Genomic DNA, 26,916 nt, shown 5'->3' on the forward strand with positions numbered 1-26,916 from the left:
AACTAAACAAATGTGCTGAATAATAAGCGCATTGCATGAAAAAATGGTATACTGTTTAATGATGGAAGGATGTACTAAGAATGTAAGCCAATGGGAAGCTGTGTCAGTCTGCAGGCCCTGCACTGGGTAGGTGTGGTTGCAGGATGGCTTCATGGCAGCATGGGAGCATGGAGGCACCATCACAATGTTCCCTTATTGTTCATGGCACCAGAGCTTCAATGGGATGTGCCAGAAAGCCATGAAAAAGCCTAAAATAACACTGGTGCTCCTCAGGACATTTCTATAAAAAAATCATGGACACACAAGTTTAACTTGTATCTTCTATAATATTTCTAGTCTAATAATATTCATGATTATGGTTATGTCTTTTTTTCCACTGTGAGTTGGATCAGTCGGCCAAATTGGTCTGAACAACGTGACTCTTGCTGAGAAACAACGGAATCGGCGAAGTTCAGACTACAAATTCCGGAACGTTCTGGCATCACAACCGCCGGGAATTTACTGTGGTGTCGCCCAAAAGGACCCAGTGCACAGAAACCTGTTGTGGCTCATATTTTGAAGTGTTCAAAGTATGCGGTTAGGGCTGTTGCCTTGTAGTCTGAAGGTCCCTTGATTGATTCCTGCTCCTGCTCTACTACCCTTGAGTTACATAGTTACCCTGCTGTGAAATGGATAAATCATTATAAAGTTAATTACCTAAGAGTGTATGTCACCTTGGACAGAGCTGCCGGCTAAATAAAGGTCACCGACATTAAATGACATTTAATTTCAGCATCAGAAAGTGTGTTTATTTAGTGCTGCCTGTATGTGTTTGATTATTTCTATGGGTATGTGGGTATTTGTGTAAGGGTTACAACCCAACTGCCATTTGCACTCAGTTTTGTTTTGACTGCCAGGCCAGCCACACTCTTCCTCCCCTGTGAGTGTAGTGCAGTCCTGCAGGGTCTCTTGCCCTCTGTCTGATGGCTTTGGCCTTTGGAAAGGTTTGCAGGATCAGTGCGGATGCCTTCCTCGCGTACCGGGCGCAGTGCTAGCCACTAAGGCTGTTCTGTTTCGTTCACTCGCATAGCGCCCTTCTCCACACAACTCTGCCCTCAGAGGGATCCCAGAACCTGACAGCGTGATGTAGAGTACTGGACTTGGGAACAAAGGGGTTCTGAGCGATGGGCTCAGAATTCTTGCAAGAAACTTGCAATAACAAATTAGCGGCGTTATTGTGTAAATCACGTAGAATGTTGAAAGGGGCCGGAAGCTGACATTCCACACGTATGTCGAATCAAGACTGTTTAAGAGATTGCGAGGATTACATATTTCTTCTTTTCAGTCAGTTTGAATCAGTTCTAATGTTAAGGTAGTTTTATTTTATGCGTACAATGTGTACAACTGCTTGTCCCGAGCAAGACTCGAACCCCTGACCCACCGTGCCCTCTAGTTTGAATTTAATTTAACAAATTTAACAAAAAAAGCAATTGTTACAGTGTGATTCCCACCCCATGATTCTGGTATTAGCGCAGAATGGTGAAAGTGAATTTGAAATTACAAACAAACCGAGTTACGAACAAACTTCCATTCCCAGTTGTGTCTGTAAACTAAGAAGCCTTTGCATAGGAGTTATGATTGATGTCTTGCTCTGATTATATACAACTTAGGTAACACCTGCACCTCTTAAAGTCTAATTATACTGTATACACTTTCGTAGCAGGACATTGATGTACGTGTATGCAACTGCAATTTGAGTCACACGGAACACAGATTTGTTATGTTAACACAGGCCGGCACTGTTACATAACATTTACCATTCCACAAATACACATATTGTTACACTCTTGAGCATCGGATAAAAAGTACACAAAAAATCTTCAATCTAACACTCACATTTAATGGCTTATCAGGATTTCCATGAGCGAACTGTCAACTTGACTGAACTTCTGCTCTAATAATGACCGTCCTGCGCGATGTTCAAACACATATATGCGGGGGCAAGCTCCCTTGGTGACCGAGCAGCAGTGACAGCACAGCGACTAACAGGCCCATGAGGCTGAGGCCCAACATGCTGGGAGGAGGAGCGCCCATCAGATTGACAGCAGCTGTCAGGCGTGAGAGCAGGCAACGCTATAGGAGATCCATCCGTCTGAAGACACCAGCCACACCTCGGACAGGTGGACTAATGATCTGCTCGGGGTGCTATATGCTCCTTTCTACTAACTCGTCCACGCTCCATTTTAAATTTGCACCAGCGCATCCCTGCCCTGCATCTTCAGCATGATGGCCGACAGCCGACTTTGATGACCCTTGCCGCTAAAAGGGCAGCGCGGAGCCATTCCGAGATATCGAATTCCATGTTCATTCTTTTACGACACGCGGCCTGAGAAATGAGGGATGGGGGGAATCATACTCTGATGATGCATAGGCACATGGCGGGAAGAGGTCGGCAATATGTGGAGATAAGAGGTTAGAGAATCAGAAAATCATCTGCATTTATGAAATCTTTAAAGAAGATGCCAAAAAAATTATGTATAATACTGTTACAGGAGACATGGTTGCGCTGCTGCTATAGCTGGTGCCTCACGGCTCCCGAGATGCTTGGTAGGTGTGGGGTTTGAGTCCAGCTCATGGTGTGTGTGTGGAGCTTGCGTGTTTCTCCCCATGTTGGAACCCCCCAGGCATACATGGAAGAAGGCACTGGCAAACCACTTCTATTCCTCCCTTGTCTAGAAAACCACGCGAGCCAAGAGTCAGACCCAACTGGCTGGTGCTTCCACATTCCAATATTGCTCCATTTCCATATATATGAATTAAATGTTATTGATGACCTTAAGCACATGTCATTGTGGGGATCCAGTACTGATCCTTGAGGGTTATTTGTCACTGAGCCAACTGCATGGCATGCATGATCAAGAGTACTAAGTGCTTTTATTTGCTCTTTTATGACAATTTCAAAAATTGGACTGAGTAAATCATAGCATGTAGCGAGAAACGACAAAGGCAGTCAAATCATCGAAGATGATCGATCTCGCGAAACAATGGCAAAATAGAAAACTTAATGACGATTCAAGCTGAAATTAGGATGCTTTTTAATTAATTACGTCTCCTCCTGGCCACTCCAGCCAGGCTCTGACTAAAATACAGCCCTCCGATCATATAACTGAGGGTTTGGCGTTATTTAAACAAAACAGCACAGTAGGTACCATGTTTTTAGATGTTGTGCTGAACAGCAGTGTCATGTTCTACTTTTGCTGAAAGTCAAAGAACACGGAGGACAAAGTCACCGGTGTACAGGGTATATTTACATATGCAAATGAACGAGCCCCACATACTAATTTTTACTCTTTTGACCCCCAAAAGACCCTTTTCACTAAAAAGTGATGACGCTGCCGAACGGGCTATTAAATAGAGGAACCTCCCGAAATTTGAATTATAAAAGTGAAATAAAAACTGCCATTAAAATCCAACCCATTCAATAATTTCATGTCGGCGAGGAGAGCCTCAGAAGAGAAACTACAGGAGGAGACGCACGAGGAGATGCGCTCGAGCGTTTTTTTTCCATCGGGGGGGGGGGGGCTGGGCATACTCACGCAGTAGGTACTCTGCTGCGTCCTGCTCGTAGTCCGCATCTTCGGGAAAGTGGTCGATTTTCTTACAGACGCCTCTGAATGTGCCTGCAGTGGAGAAGAGAACACCATGAGAGCTGCCATCAGCCTCCTGCTGTGTGTTTGCGTTCCGGTGGGGGGGGAGCAGGGTGCGAGCGTGTTGGCGGCATTGTCTTTGTGTGTGTGTGTGTGTGAGGGGGTTCTCTCTGAGCTCATCGCTTCCAGGTGCTCAAGAAAGCCAGGGCTTCAGTCCTTATGTTTGCCGAATCCCAGTTTCTTTCTTTTTTATTCTAATAACAGCAACACTGGGACGCTATAATAACCCTAATACAAGAACACAGAGTAAAACCGGTGTAAATCAGGGACCGCAGATGACAATGTTTCTCAGATCGGCTGCCGCGGTCCGAGTCCGTTATAAGAAATAACACGAAACCGTAAGTTGTCATCGAGATCCGACGATTATAATTTTGTCTGATAGAAGAAACTTCATCGCTAGGATCCTCCGCATATTAGGAAAAACACAATTATAGGCCACAATTAAGCTAAGGATACAAAATGAATAATGTAATTGAAGCAAAAAAATAAAAATGAAAGGGAAAACGTGAAACTGTACTTTGATAGATTTCGGCGGGTATGAACAGAGCGGTTTTCCCTCGAACACAGTATTAAAACGTAATGGCCTATAATTGCGTTCACATCCCAAGTAATCATATTGACTTGAAACGCGGTATGAGGACAGTTCACGGAATCGCTCTCCCCACGTGTGTGCAGCTGAGGCTCAGCGGCGGGGAAACAGGCTGAGGCTTCGGCTGCCGCGCTTCCGCGGATCCATCGATCGTCCCCTTACCCGCCGTTGGGGTAACGACGACAGATCGACACAAATAATGTTCGCGACCCCGGGGCGTACTGTCGCGGCCCACGTGCTGCGGACGCCGCTTTCGTTACTCTCCGATACTTGTCAGCCGTCACACTTTTAACAGCGAGTCCTGTCTGCATTACTGGGTGCGTCGCGGCCCTTCGACGCGTCACACGTCGTCACGCTGAAGACGGGCCTCTGTCAGTACTTTTCCGATCATCCCCTTCTCACCCAGAGGTACTGAAGAGCCGCAGTAAAACACGCACAAGCACAGACTGGCTGAAACCGCTTGTCCCAAGTGGGGTCGCAGTGAACCGGAGCCTACCCGGCAACAGAGGGCGTAAGGCCGGAGGGGGAGGGGACGCACCCAGGACGGGACGCCAGTCCGTCGCAAGGCACCCCAAGCGGGACTCGAACCCCAGACCCACCGGAGAGCAGGACCCAGCCAAAGTTGAATTTCAATTCTTTAGTGGATGTTTTCCTCCAACTCACTGCACAGTGTTAAGCTACTTAGAATGATTTACCCATTTATACAGTAAATTTAGGGTAAACACCTTGATCGATGGTACCACAGCAGCAGTGGGGTTCCAGCTTAGGTCCGTCGAGTCCGAAGGCGGTGGCTGTAGGCTCTGCTCCACCCTATGTGGTAAAGTCACTTTGGCGTGCAGGATATATTAAACAACCGTGGTATATTTGTCGACTTTACTCTTTCGATCCCCCTCGGACCCATCCGTTCATCGATTCAATTTCAGTAACCACCGGTCCCAATCAGGGTCGCTGTTATCCGGAGCCTATCCCAGAATCACCAGGCAAGGCTGGAGAGGTACACCCTGGACATGATGCCAGTTCATCGCACGGTAGCCACACACAGTCGCTCACCCATTCAATGACCAATTCACCAAGTCTTTGGACTGTGGGAGGAAACCAGAGCACCCCCCTCAGGCCCCTTAAGATAAAATATAAAAGAGATAATGTCGCTAAGTGGGATGTAATGCCCAGCAAATCTTCCACACTTAATGCCTAAATATTCCTCGAAGGGTCTAAATCTCCCCACGCTGCAGCCTTTCCGCTAAACAGCTTTTCACCTAGAGCTGATTGAGGGAAAGGAAAAACACAAAAACACAAAAGGAAGAGTCGTCTCTGCGAGATACTTGTCACACGTTCGCGGAGATGTGGACACGGGTCTCCTGTTGCGTTCCTGTGGAGACTCCGCCTTACAGTCTGAACATCTCAGCTCGTTTCCCAGACGATAGTGTAAATATCCATATTGCTTGAAAACGAAACGCGTTTGCTCAGTCAAGGTATAGAGGCGCCGCGCAGTTTCACATCATTATACAATTACACTGCAAAATGCACTGGCCACGTAGATATTACTGCTGTCATTGACTGGCACATTCTTTGTTAAAGTGGTCGCTGTTATCCAGGAGCTGTAGGAATACGGAAGATTTAGAGTTAGATCCCTGCTGCAATGGCCGAAAACCTCTGCGCTCATCTGCAGATGGATACCACGTAGACAGCTAAATGTATCTGTCAGCCACCCAGCTCTGGTGATGAGAGATCTGGCTGGTTGGGACACACCCTGGATGGGACGCTTGTCCATTGCAGTATACCTAAAAATATGGTAAAAGCAGTGTTAATTGACTGACTGTACGACATGCGGCAGACAAGCGTGGTGTCATTGGGAGTGCAATGCATACAGTGGATGGACACAGAGTGAATTAATAGAGGACCCACTGTGGGTCCCGTGGGCATGTTAAGCTAGGTGACACAAGAAGGCGGCATCCCCTACTGGTACACCTTACATTTACATTTATTCACTTAGCAGATGCTTTTCTCCAAGGCAACTTCTAATGAATTTTAGGTAGCATTACCAGCCCACACACCTTATTCACCGCAGTGACTTACACTGCTAGATACACTGCTTACACTGGGTCACTCATCCAGACATCAGGGGAACACACACACTCTCTCTCTTGCCACCCCCCTCCCTTGACCATCCCTTGACCATTTCTTTGTTGATGCACTGGGTGCTTGTCGGTCCAGCTCTGTCTCAATAGGCAACTATTCATTACCTTTTACCAGTGTGCTCTATTTCCACTAGAATGCAGCTGCAAAAGTAGATGAAATTTTTGCCACTTATATTGATTTTATGTATTGATTAAGAGTTTATTTTACTGGTACATAATAGGTAAAATTTAAATTCATTATCCGCAGAAATGACATCAGCGAATATACTTTCTACTGAACTGTGCCTATAACATACCTTATATTACTATGTATGTTATTTAAACATAATAACAGAATCAAATAAATGAATTAATAAAAAAAAAACAAAATAACTACACTTACAGAAGCAGATGATGTCCTTTATATACAGCAATTTCATATGTAAGGGACAGTAAGCAAGATATGTTGAATTCCTTGGAAGGTTTGTGGCGGTTATGACAATGACGCCAGGCTTGAATTCCTGAAATGCACTGCCAGTTCGCCGCAGTTTTCCTCTTAGGCGGAGCGATGGAGCGAGATGCTGAAACACCGACAGGGACTTGCTGGAGAGGAGAGCGAAATGACGGCGGAAAGAAGAGTTTAGCAGAGTGAGATGAGAGAGGGGGTCGCTCCGTGTCCCGCGGGGGTCGGGGCTGGACAGCAGCAGCTGCAATGACTCCCAAGGTCATGAATCAGTGCAGGGAGCTAAGGAGCACGGCGGCAAACAGGGGACCAGAACACTGGGAGATGCCTGTTTGCAGAAAGGGAGGCGTGTGTGTGTGTGTGTGTTTTATTGGGCGCACACTCTCGCTTGTGCGCTCATTAGGCCAAGGGTGGGTAAGACAACAGCCATCACGAACCAAAACGGACCTAACGGGAGCCTTGCCAAAACGTGAACGGAAGACAGGAGAAAATCACTGCTCGGCAAAAGTCCAACACCGGGCGACAGGAGCCCAAGAACACAAAAACACGGAGAGCACCACAAACTAGCACACGTCTGCAAGGATTAAAATTCTTATCGGGCTCGGTTCTCGCGCAGACGCACGCACAATAGCGGAAGCAATGGAAATTCTTTGTAGAAATGAAAAGAAAAAGCCTTTCTCGCTCAAAGTATCTTGAAAAAGAGATCAGACAGGATTTGGGGCTTTAATTAAAGTCTCTCCATACAAGTGTGCAGCCGCCATCAGGAAAGGGCAGCGAGCGGCAACTCCAGCAATCTCGCAGAAGTGGATCTACCTAACAGGCAATTAAGGGCGAGGTTGTGAGTGTGGGCGGAGCTGGGATCATTAACGAAAGCTTTTGCGCGCCGCTTGTCCGAGGATATTTCCTGAACACGTGACTACTTCGCAGTTTTCTACTAAATGGCCCTGCTTGCAAATTGGCCAGTTGTCTTTGGTTCGGGGTAAAAACAAACAAACAAAAAACAATGCAGCGTCGTATGGGGACAAGAAATTCAGGACAGGAGAGTGTGATCATCCCCACAATTAGTCTAAAAACGTGCTGTTCAGGTTCAGCCATAGTGTGTGAGTGACAGAGAGAGTGTGTTTCACTGATGTATGCATGAGTGACCCAGTGTAAGTAGTGTATCTAGCAGTGGAAGTCTTTGGGTGCTCTGGTTTCCTCTCACAGTCCACAGACATGCTGTTCAGGTTCACCCATAGTGTGAGTGACAGAGAGCGTGTGTTTCACTGATGTATGGATGAGTGACCCAGTGTAAGTAGTGTATCTAGCAGGGTAAGTCACTGCAGTGAATAAGGTGTGTGGGTTCATAACACTATATACAGGTGGTCCCCAGTTTATGATGGGGTTACGTTTCCCGAAACCCATCATAAGTCGAAAATGCATTTAATACACCTAATACGCACCTCTGCGTGACAGAATGGGAGATGTAGATCACTTGCCCGGGAAAAAAATCGAAATTCAAAATTCGAAGTACGGTTTCTACCGAATGCCTATTGCCAGCTCACCACCATAAACTCGAAAAAATCGTAAGTCGAACCGTCGTAAATCGGGGACCACCTGTATCACTATTTGTCACCATTTGGAGTCACTTTGAAGAAAAATGTCTGCTCAGAGACGTGGCCTAGTGTGACCTGATCATGCTCACTGGAAAGCCCTTCTTCTGGAGAGGATATTTGTTCGTTATATTGCAGAATCTTGAACTCATTTACAGCATATACATATATATATATATACTGTATATGTATATACTGTATATGTATATTTATATGTATGTATGTATGTATATATATCATCATACATAAATGTGTGTGTTGCTGGGTTAGGCTCTGGTTTGTCAGGACAAGTGGTTGTACACAGTGTGTGTGTAACATTCAGGTTACATGGAGTGTAGTTAGGGGATGCAGTGGCACAGTAGGTTGGACCAGGTCCTGCTCTCTACTGGGTCTGGGGTTTAAGTCCTGCTTGGGGTGCCTGGCAATGGACTGGTGTCCTCTCCTGGGTGTGTCCCCTCCCCCCCCAGCCCCTTGCCCTGTGTTGCTGGGTTAGGCTCTGGCTCCCTGTGACCCTGTATGGGACAAGTGGTTTCAGACTGTGTGTGTGTGCCAAAATATTTCCACTGCAAATGAAATGCCCATTCAGTGTTGAAATAATATGGGAAGGTCACCTTTTCTTTAGACTGTAAACACAACCTAGCCATTCAAAATGAATATGCTCGCTCACAACTTTAGGGAACTCTTACATCAGCTTCAGAACGGAAGAATATGTTCTCAAAGCAAGAGCATTGGGCTCTTGCCACAACATCCCTGTTAAAATGGGCTGCGGCATTTAACAAGCGCATATTTCACGAGTTTCTGTCTGATCCCTTTTATGGCACCGCTGTCTTCTGTCTTTCACCAAACAACCCGCTGTTTTAAAGGGAAGGGCAACTGTCCTCTTAACAAGAAAAATTAATGTTGCTTCAGTCCACCAAGAAAGAAAAGATTACTTTTCAGAAGATTATTGATCTTGTAACTTCATTGATCATGTAACTTTTAAAAGTTTCCCAGCTATTGAAGAGTTTACATTACATATACACTCCTTAAAATATGTCAAAATGAAATTATACTCCTTGTGTCACGTCCACGCCCACAACTCAACCGACAGCACCTGACTCTGCTCCAGCACCCGATTAACTGCTCACCCTTTAAAAGACCCTCCTCAGCTCCCATACCTTGCAGAATCTCGTCAGAGACAACCGCGACGTCTAGTGCATGCTCAACCCTTGTTCTCAGTTCTCGCCCTCTGGTTTTCGTCCCTTCGCCTTGTTTCCCGACCACGTCCACGGATCTTCGCTTCAACGCCGACCGCCGATCGACCAACTCTTCGCTTTGTCTCCTGACCTCGCCCATGGATCCCCGCTCTGACCCCGACCGCCGATCGACCGACCACTCGCCTTTCCCTGACACCGAGAACTTGCCTGATCCCCTGAATCCAAATGAACGACTCCGCACTTGGGTCCTGCCGTCCCGGTTCTCTCCGCCGCCCACGACACCTTGAAATATATCAAAAGCTTTATATTTGAAATAACCAGCACAATGAATAAGCAAGAGATGATGGTAGAAGATCTATAGAAAAATACATACTTATGTACTACTGCCATATGAGTGTAATTGAAGCAATAGTTCCTGCATCATGTGTTCATGGGTCAAAATGTGCACAGCAGTGGTCTGAACACAACTGGGCAGAACTGGGGAGAAGCCCCCATCGCTCCAGTCACATTCTCCGCGTTCACAAAACTCTTCGAACCATTAGTGCGCCGCAGCATCTGATGGGGCACGGAGCTCCAGATGCTGCGACGGGGGTGCGACAGCTTGCCGGGACGACTTTCTCCGCCGACTCCTTGGCCTCCGGGCCACCAGAGCTGCGCCCTCGCTGTCACTACGGGCATCGCTCCTGCCAGCAAGCAAAGGGCAAGGAGGTGCCGCTGGGCGTGAGGCCTTTCAGAGGGAAGAGAACAAGCCACTCAAGGAAAGCCAGCCAAGTGAATAATTCAGTGGAGATGTCCTTAAAAGAGCCTGCCTTTGTTGGAAGGGACTCAGGGAAATTAAACGCAGATGAAGGTGATATTCTATCCAGGGTAGCGTAAGACCGCCTCTGACACCCCACCCCCCCACCGCACACATTCCATCAGCACCCCTTTCACTGGGTATGTCCGTCGGGGCTCCCACACCGCCACGCCGGGCACCCTGCGCTATTCAACGCGAGAGGAGAAAAGACGAGGAACAATGTGAGGGAGAAGAGCAGAGACAAAATGAAAAGGAAAGGACAACAGAGAGAGAATCCATTTTATCAGCGCTTTTCCGCAATCTCTCCGGTTTCCTAGCCCGGCACTTAGTTTGATTTTCACCACAATCCAGGGAGGATTCCCGCTAGGTTGACCTGACGTGAAGCGGCTACATTATAATATCTGCTTCTTCCGCTTCTGGAAGACCGACGCTTTCAGATTTTCTCCAGTTCTCTTTTCAGGCACAAAGAAACGTTGAGGTGTTCGGTTGTTCACCGAGTTTGGCATTTAGGTTGCGAACGTTTCATCACCACTCGAGGTGACGCACTGATGATGTCACCTGGACTGGTGATGAAACGTTTGCAACCTAAATGCCGAGCTTGGCGATCAACCGAACACCTCAACCATCAACCTGAGCTACGAAGACCACCGATATTCTCTATGATCTTCAACAAAGAAGTGTGGACAATTTCTTAACCCGCATTACGTTGTTTAAAAACACTAATTACTAACCGAATCCTGGGAAAGCAAGTAGAGTAATGGTCAGTGTTGCTGTCTTGGTTCAGATTCCCACTCCAGATTTAGTTCCCTTGAGGAAAGTACTTACACTGAATTTCTCCTACTGCATAAATGGGTACATAATTGTGCGCAGCTTGTTATTATATTAACCTAAGTAAATTGCCTTGGACAGTAATAATAAAAGAACCCCTGTGAATTAAAATTCGTCCAAGATTGAGTGACCGAGCTTCACGGAGAAAAGCTGGTCATTCGCAGCAGCCCAGGAAAGGAATCTTCTCACTTCTAAAACTCAGGGACGACATGATGACCAAAAGACACGCTCCTTTTGACCGTTTTTTTTTTTTTTAATCAGGAAAAGGACTTACTTTACATTTAAAGCAGTGCTCTTTACATGTTTCACCACCCACAATCAGAGTTAAATTATTTTTTAATAGATCATTAATAATTTACATTACATTTATTTATTTAGCTGATGCGTTTCTCCAAAGTGAAATTACAATGTTAAGCTTACAATTATTTACCCATTTATACAGCTGGGTAATTTTACTAGAGCAATTTAGGGTAAGTACCTTGCTTAAGGGTACTACAGCTGGGGATCGAACCAGCAACCTTTGGGTCCAAAAGCAATAGCTCTAACCACTATACTACCAGCTGCCCCCCATGACATATTGGAATTTCATCACATGAATTTTGCTTGCTGGTTTATTGTGGAAAATCCATTCATAACAATGTAGAAAAAGAAAAGTTTTCTGTCGAGTTATTTCGTTAAGTTGTATTAATGGAGGGGGGGGGGGTGCAGTGGCGCAGTGGGTTGGACCACAGTCCTGCTGTCCGGTGGGTCTGGGGTTCGAGTCCCACTTGGGGTGCCTTGCGACGGACTGGCGTCCCGTCCTGGGTGTGTCCCCTCCCTCTCCGGCCTTACGCCCTGTGTTACCGGGTTGGCTCCGGTTCCCCGTGACCCCGTATGGGACAAGCGGTTCTGAAAGTGTGTGTGTGTGTGTATTAATGGAAGACAACGTGTCAATTTCTTCCTTTCACTGAACTTTAGAGGAATGTATGACATACACTTTTCCAGTTGAGAATTTGTTAAGAAAAATGTTGCACCCCCATCGTTTCCTGTTGGTTTGAGTGATCAGGGCGTACCGTGTTCAGTCTGTCTGCTGACATACTGGGAGCCGAACGCACGTATGGCTGTGACTGTGGTTGTTTGCTTGCCCCACACTGTGATTCTTTGTTCAAGCTACAGCTTTGCAGAATGAACACACAAACGTAATGACTGTGTGCGATTGTCCTCCTTACGACCCCGATTACATCTCGCAAAAGTGTTCAGACTCTTTGTTCATTTTACTGAATCACAAATGTTGTTCTCTGTAATATTTCATTTCAAAACACCGAAACTCAGAACTGATTATTTCAGAGACGTTCGCTTGAAAAAAAATTAAGAGAAACAAAAAAATTTAAACATATGGTTTGCGTAGCTATTCCATCACTGTGCTGTACCTCCACATTTGGATGGATTGATGGATGGGTGGATGGATGGATGGATGGATGGTGGATCAGCAGTGGACAAACAGTTGTTGGATGGATGGATGGATGGATGGATGGATGGAGGATCAGCAGTGGACAAACAGTTGTTGGATGGATGGATGGATGGATGGATGGATGGATGGATGGAGGATCAGCAGTGGACAAGCAGTTGCTGGATGGATGGATGGATGGATGGATGGAGGATCAGCAGTGGACAAACAGTTGTTGGATGGATGGATGGATGGATGGATGGATGGATGGATGGATGGATGGTGGATCAGCAGTGGACAAACAGTTGTTGGATGGATGGATGGATGGATGGATGGATGGAGGATCAGCAGTGGACAAACAGTTGTTGGATGGATGGATGGATGGATGGATGGATGGATGGAGGATCAGCAGTGGACAAGCAGTTGTTGGATGGATGGATGGATGGATGGATGGATGGATGGATGGAGGATCAGCAGTGGACAAGCAGTTGTTGGATGGATGGATGGATGGACAGATGGATGGATGGATGGATGATCAGCAGTGGACAAGCAGTTGCTGGATGGATGGATGGATGGATGGATGGATGGTGGACAAACAGTTGTTGGATGGATGGATGGATGGATGGATGGATGGATGGATGGATGGAGGATCAGCAGTGGACAAGCAGTTGTTGGATGGATGGATGGACAGATGGATGGATGGATGATCAGCAGTGGACAAGCAGTTGCTGGATGGATGGATGGATGGATGGATGGATGGTGGACAAACAGTTGTTGGATGGATGGATGGATGGATGGATGGATGGATGGATGGATGGAGGATCAGCAGTGGACAAGCAGTTGTTGGATGGATGGATGGATGGATGGATGGAGGATCAGCAGTGGACAAGCAGTTGTTGGATGGATGGATGGATGGATGGATGGATGGATGGAGGATCAGCAGTGGACAAGCAGTTGTTGGATGGATGGATGGACAGATGGATGGATGGATGGATGGAGGATCAGCAGTGGACAAGCAGTTGCTGGATGGATGGATGGATGGATGGATGGAGGATCAGCAGTGGACAAGCAGTTGTTGGATGGATGGATGGATGGATGGATGGATGGAGGATCAGCAGTGGACAAGCAGTTGTTGGATGGATGGATGGATGGACAGGTGGATGGATGGATGGATGGAGGATCAGCAGTGGACAAGCAGTTGTTGGATGGATGGATGGACAGATGGATGGATGGATGGATGGAGGATCAGCAGTGGACAAGCAGTTGCTGGATGGATGGATGGATGGATGGATGGAGGATCAGCAGTGGACAAGCAGTTGTTGGATGGATGGATGGACGGATGGATGGATGGATGGATGGAGGATCAGCAGTGGACAAGTAGCTGTTGGATGGATGGATGGATGGATGGATGGATGGATGGATGGATGGATGGACGGATGAAAGTGCCATTGAGTTGAGTTCCACCAATAGTGACCACTCATGTGGTTTCCAAAGCCAGGGAAGAACAGAAGTGCTTTGCTAGTGCCTTCTTCCATAGTATGCAATCAAACCCAAGTGCTTTGCTATCCCAGTGGACATTGCTGATTCCACTATTAGAAAGCGGAAGGTACCTCACACCACCAAGACGCTGCTTAGAAAAGGCCGGCCGTCAAATCTCAGTGCACAAAACACAAAAGGACACTTGTGAGAGAAGATGAAGAGAGGCCACTTTGAAGGAACTACAGGGCTCCAGTCAACTATATCAACAGCTTTACATAACTGGCCTGTATGGGAATGAGGCACAAAGGAAGGCTTGACTCAAAAAGAACCACACAGAAGCATGTCTGGAGACTGCGAGAAAGCATGAGGGCAACTACACTGTGGGAAGATTTCGGGGTCATGAGACATAAGAGGACAGAGCTTATTAGCTAAGGCTAAAGAGAGAAGTGTGCTCAAAAACATGGCCCTGGTCCTGACAACACTCTACCACTAAACCTCCAACAGCTCCAAGGTCTACTCTCTTCATTCCGGATCGCTCTCTTTATACAACCCAATTCGAGTGGCCACACCTGGCGCTCAGATCGTCACGACCCAAACCCAGGTATGCGCGCAAATCTAGGTGGGGTGTAGGTGGAGCATGGGCACGGGCCAGTCTGCAGTCTCACAGATTTTCTACGCATGTCCTCTGAATCGCTTATTAATGCACGCAATCACTGTCAGCTACAGGAAACTATAGACGCTCACCATCTCGCACTCCGTTTCACCACATCTGAATTCCCAGAACTCCCATTGACTCCATCCCACTTTTCATCCCTCCTTGAGACAAGTGGTGAGCAATAACCCTCCTCTCTCAATGGCGTGTCTATTTTTTGTACTTAATATCCGCGAGCAGGGGGCGCGGTTGACGCAGTGGCGCAGCGTGTTTGACTGGGTCCTGCTCTCCGGTGGGTCTGGGGTTTCAGTTCCGCTTGGTTTGCCTTGTGACAGACTGGTGTCCCATCCTAGGTGCGTCCCCTCCCCCTCCAGCCTTACGCCCTGTGTTGCCGGGTTAGACTCCGGCTCCCCGCAACCCCGTATAGGACAAGCAGTTTCAGATGATGTGTGTGTCCGGGAGCGTTATGCTTTGACATGCCAAGCTGCAAAAATCCGTACGACGCCCTTACAATGTGCTGCTCTTCTTCGGTGGACGGAGCTCTACCGATGACCCCTAGAGCAACAACGACCCGCAGGCAACCCTCAAATCTTCAGATGACGTCTTTGCTGCGGCACCGAAAGCCCCGCATTACGATATCTTTCTGTTTCACACGTATCCAAGATTATTGTCAAAGCTCTCTGTACGGATCCAGCGCCAGCGCCGCTCTTCCGCCGCGCCGAGTCTGGCTGTGCTCTAAAGCACAAATTAACCGAGAAAGAGGTAGTAATTGTAACGACTGCTTGCAGAAACCAAGCTGTTTGCTGTTTGCTTTTTGAAGACTTCACACAGAGTTTCCCCCCTTTTTTTTTCTGCAGATGCTGTCAGAATTAAAGGCACAAAGGAGGGAGGAAAGGATTCCTTTATCGCCTTCGACGCCCCAAGACGCGCACATTCATCTGAGCCGAACGCAAAGCGGCCCGTCTCTTCTAAGTCTAATTAATCCGTTCATTAATTGTCCCTCCGAGTTCCTATTTTAACCACCGTACTGCATTTACAGGTTCAGCGTGCAACTTTCTTTGAGCTATATATGACAGCCGGTTCTTATCTTCCGGTGTAATGCTGTGGGGAACATTATGATAAATTATGCACGTTATCAGTACATTTACATTACACTTATTTATTTAGCAGATGCTTTTCTCCAAAGTGACTTCCAACTTACTCTATGTAGCGTTATTAGCTCACACACCTTATTCACCAAGGTGACTTAGACTGCTAGATACACTACTTACACTGGGTCACTCATCCATACATCAGTGGAACACACTCGCTCTCTCACTCACACTATAGGTGAACCTCAACAGCATGTCTTTGGACTGTGGGAGGAAACCAGAGCACCCAAAGACTTCCACAGCTAGATACACTACTTACAATGGGTCACTCATCCATACATCAATAGAACACGTGCTCTCTGTTACTCACACACTATGGGGGAACCTGAACAGCATGTCTTTGGACTGTGGGAGGAAACCAGAGTACCCGAAGGAACCCCACGCAGACACGGGGAGAACCTGCAAACTCCATATCATAACGTGCGTCGTCCAACAATGTGGAAAAGCAGCCTGTAACGATTTAACGAGCTCATACTGTGTTTCACGCCGACTTCCTCCCCGTTCTTTCCCGTTCTTTGTTCTTAAAGTGTGGTCTTCAGAGGGGAAGCTGCTCCTAATGACATTTTACTCATCGTAGCCCAGCAGTCCTGGGCAAATAAGCAATGAGAGCACACAGCCGTGGCGTCACGGCTGCAGGAGGTACACGAGAGCAAAGGGTCTCGGCGGTTTGCGGCCACTGCGATCGCACGAATGCTGAAATCGAACCCTTCCACTGTACTCGTTCTCCGCATCCCAAAGTCCCAAAACAATTAACTCTGACCAGCTAACACACATGTCACGCAGAGAACGTGCGCAGTGTGACTGAGACTCCTCCACTCTGAAAAACCTTGCTTCTTCCATGGAAGAGGGCACTGTTAAATACATCCGGTAAAAATAATTTACACCAAGTTTTTTTTTAAACCTTTTGTTTTGCACCATATGGCCTTCTCTGAGATGGGGCTTCATCAGGAGAATATAAAATTTCCCTATGAGGACAAACAGTGCCGGTGGTATCGAACATCTGCTTGGGAGGCGCTACTGCCGCCTCCCCGGCTCGCGCTGGGGTTCGAGGCCATGAGATGTGCTGGTAAGAGAAGCTCATGGCCAAATGAGTTGATTCACTGTTAGTCACAAATGACACACAAGTCTGCTCTGTGGGGGGCCAGTGCGGCTGGAAAGCTCCCCGTCGGCCTGGGCTTTGGTCCTGCACGCACACGTCACAGCAGTGTGCCTCATCCAACTTGCCATTAAAGCTTCTTGATAGGGAACCCGTGAAACCCCGTTCCGCCCAGGACAATCTCGCACCGTGTCCCCGCACCCCGAAGAGGATCCGTCTGCAGAGGCGCACGGCGCGCTCTGGCCTGGCCCTAATTCCGAAACGCTCGGGCTGTGAGAAAACGCTGTCAGACAAGCGTGGTACGGTACGGTCTGCGTGCGGTCTGCCTGCGGTCTGTGTTCTCCGCAGCCGCAGCACCGGCGAGAACATCGGGAGGTTGAGTCAGGACAGTGATTTAAATGTCATTATCGTCCACAGCGGTACTTCCAACTGTCCTCGCCATCGTGGCAAGAAATCCTCGGAGGGTTTTTTTAGGCCGAAGGAAGGACTTAAGGGCTCGTGGAGACACGGTCATGACGAATGAGTCACTTCGTAACCCAAGGGTCTTACGATCGCGGATGGACACTTACCTAAAGTCCCTGCGGTAACTTCATTGACCGCGAGTTGATGGGGCACATAAACTACCGCTGTCCCTCTTCGTAGAACACCGGTAATATTTGAGCAGGTCTGCTGCTTGCTGTGAGGACCGGTCAGATCGATCCTTTCTTGGAAAGCATGAAAGACGCCAACTCCCATCTACGCAGGGGTCACACCGTTTAATAGATCCAGAGACGCTGGCGGATTGTTTTTTTTTAACCGCTCCGCACGCGGCCAGACCGTAAGAGAAATTGTTTATCTTGCCGCGCCGGCAAAGAGCCGGATCCAAGACGCAGACAAACGAAAACACTGAGACTTGCAATAACTGACACGAGTTATTTTTCAGAAGAGCTCACTGTGTAAAACGCTCTTGCATTAACCTACCGGGTTAATTAATGCGTTCGGTTTTCTTTAAAGGATTTTACTAGTTTGCTGTCTTTACGTGAAATTTATACAGTAAATTCAGCTTTTTTAAAATTATCTTAATTTGCATGGAGGGGTGTGGTGGCGCAGCGGGTTTGGGGTTTGAGTCCCGTTTGGAGCGCTTTGCGATGGACTGGCGTCCTGTCCTGGGCGCGTCCCTCACGCCCCGTGTCGCCGGGTTAGGCTCCGGTTCACTGCGACCCTGCTTGGGACTAGCGGTTTCAGCCAGCGTGTGTGATTTATTTATTTCCTTTTTTTTTTTTCATTTACCAGGTCCTCTTCTCTAAAGTTACTTCCAACAAACACAATGTAGTAACATCAGCTCGCACCTTTCCGTCCAACGTGACTTACAATGCCACACGTGCTACAGCACGCTTGTTGCCGTGACTCTTTCATTCATGCACCTGTGCAAAGCGCTCTCTCGCACACACATATTTATAACATCTTGCCTCAAGTTTTACGCCGTCACCGGCACAACAAGCGCAGCACGAGGGTGCATCGCGGCTCCCGGGCCGAACTTTTGGGCGCGAGTACGAATCGGGCTCAGTCTGAGCTTTTCCGTTCCTCCCGCGATGCCGTGGGTTTCCTCACGCAGTCCAAAGACACGTGTTTCCGGTGAACCGCTGATGTAAAATCGCCCGTAGTGCGCGTATGTGTGAACGACAGTGTGTTTACCCTGCAATGGCCCGGAGCGTACCTTGCCACGCGCCCTGTTTTTTGGGATAGGTTCCGGTCCATCGGGACCCAGCGTTGGACCGGCAGTTGATGAAAATGAAATGATAAAATCCAGCATTACACATGTAAGGGCGAACTGAACGAAGAGAGTCTGAACCCATCCAAAGGTACGCCGCTGTACATGTTCAGAGGAGTCTGACCGCCGTCCCTCGGGCCCCCGACTGAGGACCATTAGCAGAGTGCCGTACTTAAGAAGGGAGTGTTGAGCGACCACCAGGTCAGACCCTCTGACCATAAAACACAGACAGTCATTTAGCAGAAGCGCTGGGTCGTGCCCCCGTACACCTCACCGTAAGACGGCGTTACCGCAGAAATCCACAGGAAGGGAAACCGGGCAAGAGAACAACCGCCGCCACGACCGAGTGCCGACCTGGATAAGGGCTCATTACTGAATATGAGCTCCAGTGCAGCCATTCGAGTTTAACTGAGACATTATTTAGGAGATTCTATTTCCTTTATTGTCTACAGTGGAAATTCATCTTTGGCTTCTCTCAGCACTGCAGTCATAGAAACAAAACGGGGCAGATGGTAGCGTAGTGGCTGGAGCTGCTGTCATTATACCCAAAGGTTGCAGGTTTGAATCCCCCCCCCCCAGCCATAGAGCCTAGAGCAATGTACTTACCTTAAAATTGCTCCGATCAAATTACTCAGCTGTATAAGTAGTTTCACATGGCAAGTTCCTTTGGAGGAAAGCATCAGCTAAATGAACAAATGTAAACACCGCTATAATAAAAGACGAACGAGGCGTTCGCTCGCTAGGTGACACCAGTAATGACAAGGGCGGAGCAGTAAATGAGAATTCAGTAATAATGCACATAAGCGTTCGATAGTTTCTGTTAAGGTTTTGTTTTATCATTGATTTTGAGTTTTACTGTATACTTTTTGGGTCCACTTTTATGAGGGTTTTCATGCTCCTTCTCTTTTTGTGTTATTGAGTCAAACGCCTTTTCTTATTGTTAGTGGCATTTGGCGTAACACACACACTTTTTGTATTCTAAAAATTATTTCTGCTTAAAATAATGCATGATTTTATGGCGCGTAGTTTGGGTGAAAATGATCAGAGAATAGTTGCTATTAAACAACAACAAAACCGGACAATACTTAAAGGTCAGCGCTGTTTTTCAAATAATAGAGCGCATGATAATCTTCACACCGCAGATCGAAAAATAAATCTTTTAGCCTTTGTAAAAGACCATAGCAGAGTATGGTAATACCTGTATGTCCAAATGATTTTTAAAGACACCTGACCATGATGCTGCTGTTTTTGGCCCTGTGGTGTCCTTCAGTAATGGAAATGGGTTCGGTGGGGTGAAAGTCCCCTATAATATGACCCGATGCAGTCATTTAAGGTAACACGTGGTGAGAACAGAGGAACTTTGTCGGCTCTAAATCAGCGCAATGAATAACAGATGTATGTGCCTTATTGATTACAGCCAGGCTTTCCTAGTGAACTACATTTGCTGTTTGCTTAAAGTTGACACAGGGGACGGGCTAATTTGCTCGGTCGTTTTCTGGAGCCCACTTCCTTTTCAACTTCAGCTTCTTCAACAGTGAAAACAAAATTCACCAATAACTCATAGCTCACAAAAGACATTACGGCAGCACAAGTGTGTCCCCGCTGAGACGGCAAGCGGAGCAAGTCACCGTGGCCCAGAGGCTCTGCTGGGTCTCTGACCACCTTCACAAAATACTCTTTCCCTCTTCCTGACCATCGGCTAATCCCACTGCAAAAGCAGCACGATCCCAGACCGCATTTGCTCAAATTCAACACGCCGTGCCCTGGCCTCCCTCGCTCTCTCATGGGCCGTTCGGCTAACGCACTCACTTCGCTGGCCGCCAAACAACCAGCTGGCTATGGATGTTCCTATACACTAACTCAAAAAAATCCTTCTTATTTTTACTGGCGTGTACAGCGGCCTTCCATGGTATCGATAATACAAGGGTCTGTGAATGAACTTGATTAAAAAGGACTGATAATTGCTCAGTCGTCGTTTTATTCACATCCGCCGCCCCCGAAATGGACACGATGGAAGTACTGATTATGCAATTCAAGCTGAAGTGTTTCAGACCAGCTTTCCTGTTAGAAATTAACAGGGTAGCTCATAGCAATGTGGTTAGAGATGATTCCTCTGGGTGCAAAGGTGGTAGGTTTGAATCCTGCCTTTAGCGAAGCACTTACCCTAAATTGCCCCTGTAAAAGTGCTTATCGATGCTGTATAAATGGGTAAACAGCTGTAGATAGCTTAACACTATAAGTCACTTTGGAGAAAAGCATCAGGTAAATGAATAAACACACATGTAACTGTATCCTGAGTGAAACAGTTATTTGAGAAGATCTGGCAAATGCAGGTTTTCGAAGTTATTTAACGCTGGGAACTCATATGAAATATCTGCACATAAGGCAATCCAGGTATAGTCACTGAGACCGAGTTAAACACAACCCATTAAACTTACGTTAAAGCGGCTTCACTATTATTGCCATAAAGTCTGTCGTATTAATAGACATGCTTATTTGCTTCTTTATTTAATTAGCCTAGTGCAATAATTACCGTATATGTATGGTATAGCGGTTTATTTTAGAACCTGCTTTGAGTATGGTTGAGCTCAGGCTCGTTGACCCCTTGGAGGGTTAGTATTTGCAGTCTGGAGTCCCGTGCGCTAAGCGGGGAGAGCTGTTCCATCAAAGCCTATTTGTTCCAACAAGATCAGCTGGAGGAGCACTCAGCCATTTCCCGTTCCTCTCCTCAGCCAAGCAGCACAAAAACAGCACTCCGCAGACGCCGGGCGGCTTCATTAGCACATATTACTCTTTATATAATTCACAGCGTGGAGCCAAAAATGTGGAGGGAAGTGACTGTTTCAACAATGCTGGCTCGCGGCGTAGACGGAGTCCTTTTCGGGACAAGCAGCGTGGATAAAACTATCTGACACCGGGGCTCACTTCTGTCCCCAAATGCCACAGTACAAAGCGATAAACACCCCCCCCCAACCATTATTTTATTTTCAAAATGCTTCTTCGTAAGATACGGAACGCACGTCGCACGGGCAAATCGCAAGAAATAATTGTTGCCGTTTAGTCGACATTTTACGGGAAGCAGCTCGCAGGGTGTTTTCCGGAGCGACCGGAGCGAAGGGCTTTAACGTGGGCCGCGTCCTCAGCCGTAGCCCTCCCTAGCGCCTCCGCACGGCCGCGCTCCGAAAGCGCGCCGCTGACGCGTTCGGGATGGCTTTCTGACGACGCGTAATCCTTCCAGCGCGGCCAGTTTTCACTCATGCGTAGCTGTCGTAGTATGTCCTCCACGGATTAGGAGAGAAATGGGACGCGGGCACTGAGTCACACCGCCGGCCTTTTAGCCGTGCAAGGGCAGTTGGTTGCCTAGGAGAGGGCTGACGGGAGCGTATAAGACAAGTTCCACTTGAGTGCAAATGAGGAGAAGAGCGGCGCCGTTCCTCATCCCTCGCTACGACGCTTCGCGTGGTTTCTCGCCTTTTTTCTTTCTCCGGGTTCGTCGAATATTCCGCGATGGACCGGTCGTTCAGCTAGGACACGTTCACACCTACGCGGACGTACCGTGGACTCCATGTCCTCCCGTACCCGCAGCACGCTCCGCCGCCATCGCCGAGGCCACCTCTTGTCCCTGTAACGCGAAGCTCAACGGAACACGTTAAATATTGGGAATAACAGTGTGCCCCGAGGGTGTGTTTTCAGAAGATGTCTGTTTCGCGAGCAGCTGCTCTGCATCTGGGGCCGGACGAAAGGACGAAAAGGCACACGAGAAACGGTTGTTCGCGGGGCTATCTGGCCGCAATTTCCCGTACAGCGCATGCAAAAGGGGTACGCTGCAGCTCTGCGTAAACGTGTGGTTTTGTTAAACGGGCTCCGGACGGAACGAGATTTCGGGCAATCGCCACTGTCGCGAAAAACACACTACCACCCCATGGAAAAAAAATTAGATTACAAACCGTTACATCGATTTAACCAAATTCAGCTATTATAGCAGTCAGTTGTTTTGTACACCTCCCTAAAATCAATGTTTATGCCGGCAAATACTACTGATTATCAATATTTAATATTGCGGCACGCAAAAAGTATCCGTCATTAACTTGCGCTGCCTTTCTGTGCAGAAGCAAACATTGTCTCCCACGTACAAATTCAAGCTATGTTTTCACATTAAATGTACCGTATGTAATTAAATATACGTTTTTATTTCATTAAATTAAATAAATACTTATATGCAGACTTTGCTATTGGCTGTAACTAAAATTCTTTATCTGGCAGTTTTCTTTACAATGTCAAAAGCTTTTGTATACTTGCAAAAACATACTTTCCTGTGACTTGCTGTCTATTGTAAATATATCAGATTATCTGTTTTACACACGGTAGAGAAAGACATGAAGTGTTAATCCCAGTTTGTACATACAGAAATGTGTTGACACGTCCTGTTGCAAAAGCCTTCTTAATTCTACGGTTACACCTAATAAGTCATGATTAAGAAAAAATGTAAACGTTCAGAACCTTTTCTTTGACATATACAGTATACTTATATTTCAGATTGCTTTTGAAGGTTCTGTAGACCTTCATTAATACACCTTTTTTCCAGGTGGTCATTGGAGTAAAAGGAGTGGTTGATCCCGCACATCTGAGCTCTCAGTCCCACCGGAGCACCTGCTGCACCTCCTGGAGGACATAGTGGCCTCCCGCCGCGTTCTGTATGCGAGGGGGTCGAGAGCAAGATAGAAGCGGTCCTGTCCACCACAAAGGTTCCACTTCTGCTGGGAGCTGCACGAGGTTTTTTTTTTCTTAAATCAAAAGGAACGGCCCTGGAACGACTGCGAGGGTTGTGCTCTTGCACCTTTTCCTCAGCACAAGACAGTAAGCCAGAGCGTGTCAAAGCGATGACAGGAGGGTACAGCGGAGCCGACACTGCATGGTACTAAATGCGTTCTGTATTAGGGTAAGAGAACGAAGACAATAAATGAAAAGGGTATTGGGGGCCGGGGATTGTAATGTGCTCAAAAGCATCACGGCTATTTCTAAAAACAGATTCCACGTTCAGAGGGCTTCACGAGGACCAACTTGCTTACGGTGTGTCAAATAAACACACAGACGTCATCAGAAACCGCTTGCACCGAGCGGGGTCGCGGCCAGCCGGAGCCTAACCCGGCAACACAGGGCGCAGGGCTGGATGGGGGGACACACACACTCAGGACGGGGCGCCAGTCCACCGCGAGGCACCCCAAACAGGACTCGAACCCTAGACACAGCCAAACCCGCTGCACCACCGTGCTCCCCCCCCGTTAAATAAATATTCAGTTAAAATCAAAGATATTAATTTTAATTACTGAAACAAACTAAACTCATTGCAGTTATATGAACACAGAATAAACAAGCTACTACTATTTAGAGATACTAAGGAAATATCTATTTATAGAAAATTGATTAATTTCTACAGAATTAATCAAAAGATTGTCCACGCGGTAACTTGATAAATGCCCATCAAGTGGAAGAGCAAAACGGGTGAGGTTCAAGGTCAGATGTCAAGGGGTACTGAGGGTTTATTTGGTAGCACTCTGAGGTGTATTTTACAGTGTCATCAAAGAAGGAAAAGCCTTCGATCCGAGAGGAGTGTGGAGTTGCTGAGAGCCAACACTACAGGGTGTTCTAGAAGGCAACTGCACATTTATCAATGCCTGGCTGGAAGGAAGTGAGAAGAAGACCAAAGACATCGTCCATGCGTAAAACTTCACAAATAATTTGAAACTGGTTTCATCCTTTAGCCTGCAATTTAGAGTTAAATCAAAGCCTGTTTTCACAGAGACACTGTGACTATTTTCACAGCGCGAGATTCCCACTGGAACAGACCGGCACTTCTCTTCAAGAATACACACGACAAAGATAAAGATGATCGAACTAAAACGTTGCATTTCCGAATTTTGCAGGGATAAGACAGTGAAATTCATAAACATAAACACGCGGCTGTGATCATTGGGCATAGCATGTAAAAATGCTTTGATTTGTTCGCCCGTTTTTTTTTTCAGAACACCGCGTGTATGAATATTCATAGCACGGTATGCATGGACACGATTGTTCAACGACTTTTTTTGTGCGCAAGGTCACCATCGTCCACGAGCGCGAGCGAGCGCGAGCGAGCGCGAGCACGTCTGGACCTCCCGAAGGGAAGCGCCGCGAGCGGCGGAGCGGAGCGGAGAGCGGAGAGAGCTGCGCCGCACCGAACTCACGCGCCGGCCGCGGAGCGCGCGCCGCCGTGCAGTGCGGCTGCGCGTGAGTTCGGTGCCGCCGAAATCCACAGGTTCTCTCGCTCATCGCGCTGCCCTCCGCACTCGTAACTTCACGATTCGCCGCCACCGGGTCCGGCGTGTTCCGCGCGACGAGAAGTGTGGGTTCGAGGACTCGAGATGCCGCGCTTTCCTTTCAAAACGTCGCGGAGAAAAAAAATGTGACTCCCGCCGCCGGGCTGAGTGTAGCGCGTGTCGGCGAGCGAGGACGGAAGACCAAGCAAGACGACGCCGCCGGTACCTTCGAGGCAGCAGGTCCTCCACAGTCCCGAGTGGGTCATCACTTCTTCGTTCTTCCTGCTCGTCTCGTTGTCGCTCGGGCTCTTAGTCCTGCACACGCCTCTCGAGTAGAGCCAGTAGTCCGTGCCCACCGCGATGGTCATGAGGCTGAACGCGGCGAAGGCCCCCACCGTGGTGATCAACATCTGCACTCCTCTGTCACACATCCTCATTATGCTTCATTCCGCCGCGGAAACGTGTAGCAACGGGGAGGGGGGGGCTGGGGTTGTGGCTGGGGGGGGGGGAGAGGGGGGGGCACCTGACAAGTGCTCGCGATCGCCGCCCTCGCCGTGGAAACTTCAGCATCCACGCGACCTCACCAGCATCATCTCCCGCTGCCCACGGAGCTCAGGACCCGAGTGGCGCCGCTGCCGCCGCTGCCGCCGCCGCCGCCGCCTCCGCCGCTGCACGTGAACTTGTGCGCTCGGCGATCAGAGTCCGCATGTCAAAGCCCCGCGGGAGCGCGCCGCGCGACCCCGACTCAGGTCTCCATGATCTGTGAAGACGACGGCAGCGCTGCCGAGATGTCCGGCGGTCTCTGTGCTTCTGCTCGTGTTTCTCGGCGACGAGGGACGCGCAGAGCTCGCTGTCACCTTACAAGAAACTACAAACATCATAGGATGATCGGTGTCATACATATGATGATCTACTGCTCCCGTGATGCACTTTCGTGGCGGGCTGCATTTTCCTCTCGAGAATCCCGCTTATTTTCCACGGCTGGAACGAAGCGGCAGTGAAGAAACGTCACACTTCAGTCATTTACTTACGCACAATGTTTTCGTGTTTTTTTTTTTCTTTTTCTTTTTTTCTGAGCGCACGTTCTCGGTAAAGAGCGAGTCGCTGCACATCAGGTCCGGAGTTTTAAAAAATGAACGGTGGCTGGTGAGCGCAGCATTTAACTCAGCTGTTCGTCTTTCTCGTCTCGTCTTATTCCGGAGACGCGTTTTCGTTCGTTCCCTCAGTTTGTGTAAATTACAGTGCGGCGAACGTCCTCACGGAGCCACTCGAACCGTTTTATTGCTCTCATTGAAACGTGTCTTTCGCTACGAAGAGCATATTGTGAAAAGGCACTTGTCGGAGGACTGAAGCCCGGCCGATTTTTGCGCGCTACTTTGGAGGCGCGCTTCGCGGTGCTGCCCGGGCAATGACGGCTCCCGCGTCCTCTCCGAACGCGCTGCTCCGAAGCCACGCCCACAGCCCTGGGGGTGGGGGGGTAATTCAGTAGTGCCGCTCTCCGCGGTCCTGAATGGACGCCGCCGTCCGTTATCTCTCCGTAAACCCCCCCCACACACACACCCCGCCTCGCGCGCAGCGCCCCTGGCCCCCGCACTGTGCTACTTAGGCCTTCATATGCAAAAATATTGACAAGCGATGCATAAAGAATCGGGCCCAGGAGAAAAGAGAGACACTTAAAGAGCCACTGACATCTTTCGGCGCTCCATCTACAGTCACTTTTGCGGGTAAATTCTCGCGGAGCCGTTGAGGCGCCCGTTTGGGTCACAGAGCACGAGAAAGGACGGCAGTGCGCCGATACA

At 48.1% G+C, this 26,916-nt stretch overlaps 1 protein-coding gene across 1 annotated transcript in view; it reads right to left on the minus strand.

Moving 5' to 3' along the window:
- The window catches only part of LOC108926653 (voltage-dependent calcium channel gamma-3 subunit-like), a 30,736-nt gene extending 4,968 nt beyond the window's left edge, over window positions 1–25,768 (minus strand). Inside the window, exons 1-2 of the mRNA XM_029246850.1 lie at window positions 25,344–25,768; window positions 3,576–3,659 (exon numbers count right to left, since the gene is read on the minus strand). Of these exons, the coding sequence (XP_029102683.1) occupies window positions 3,576–3,659; window positions 25,344–25,554 (295 nt within the window). The 5' untranslated portion in view covers window positions 25,555–25,768. The remainder of the gene's footprint in view (window positions 1–3,575; window positions 3,660–25,343) is intronic.
- Between the last annotated feature and the right edge of the window lie 1,148 nt (window positions 25,769–26,916).

This window comes from Scleropages formosus, chromosome 20, assembly GCF_900964775.1.
Source record: "Scleropages formosus chromosome 20, fSclFor1.1, whole genome shotgun sequence".
NCBI lineage: Eukaryota > Metazoa > Chordata > Actinopteri > Osteoglossiformes > Osteoglossidae > Scleropages > Scleropages formosus.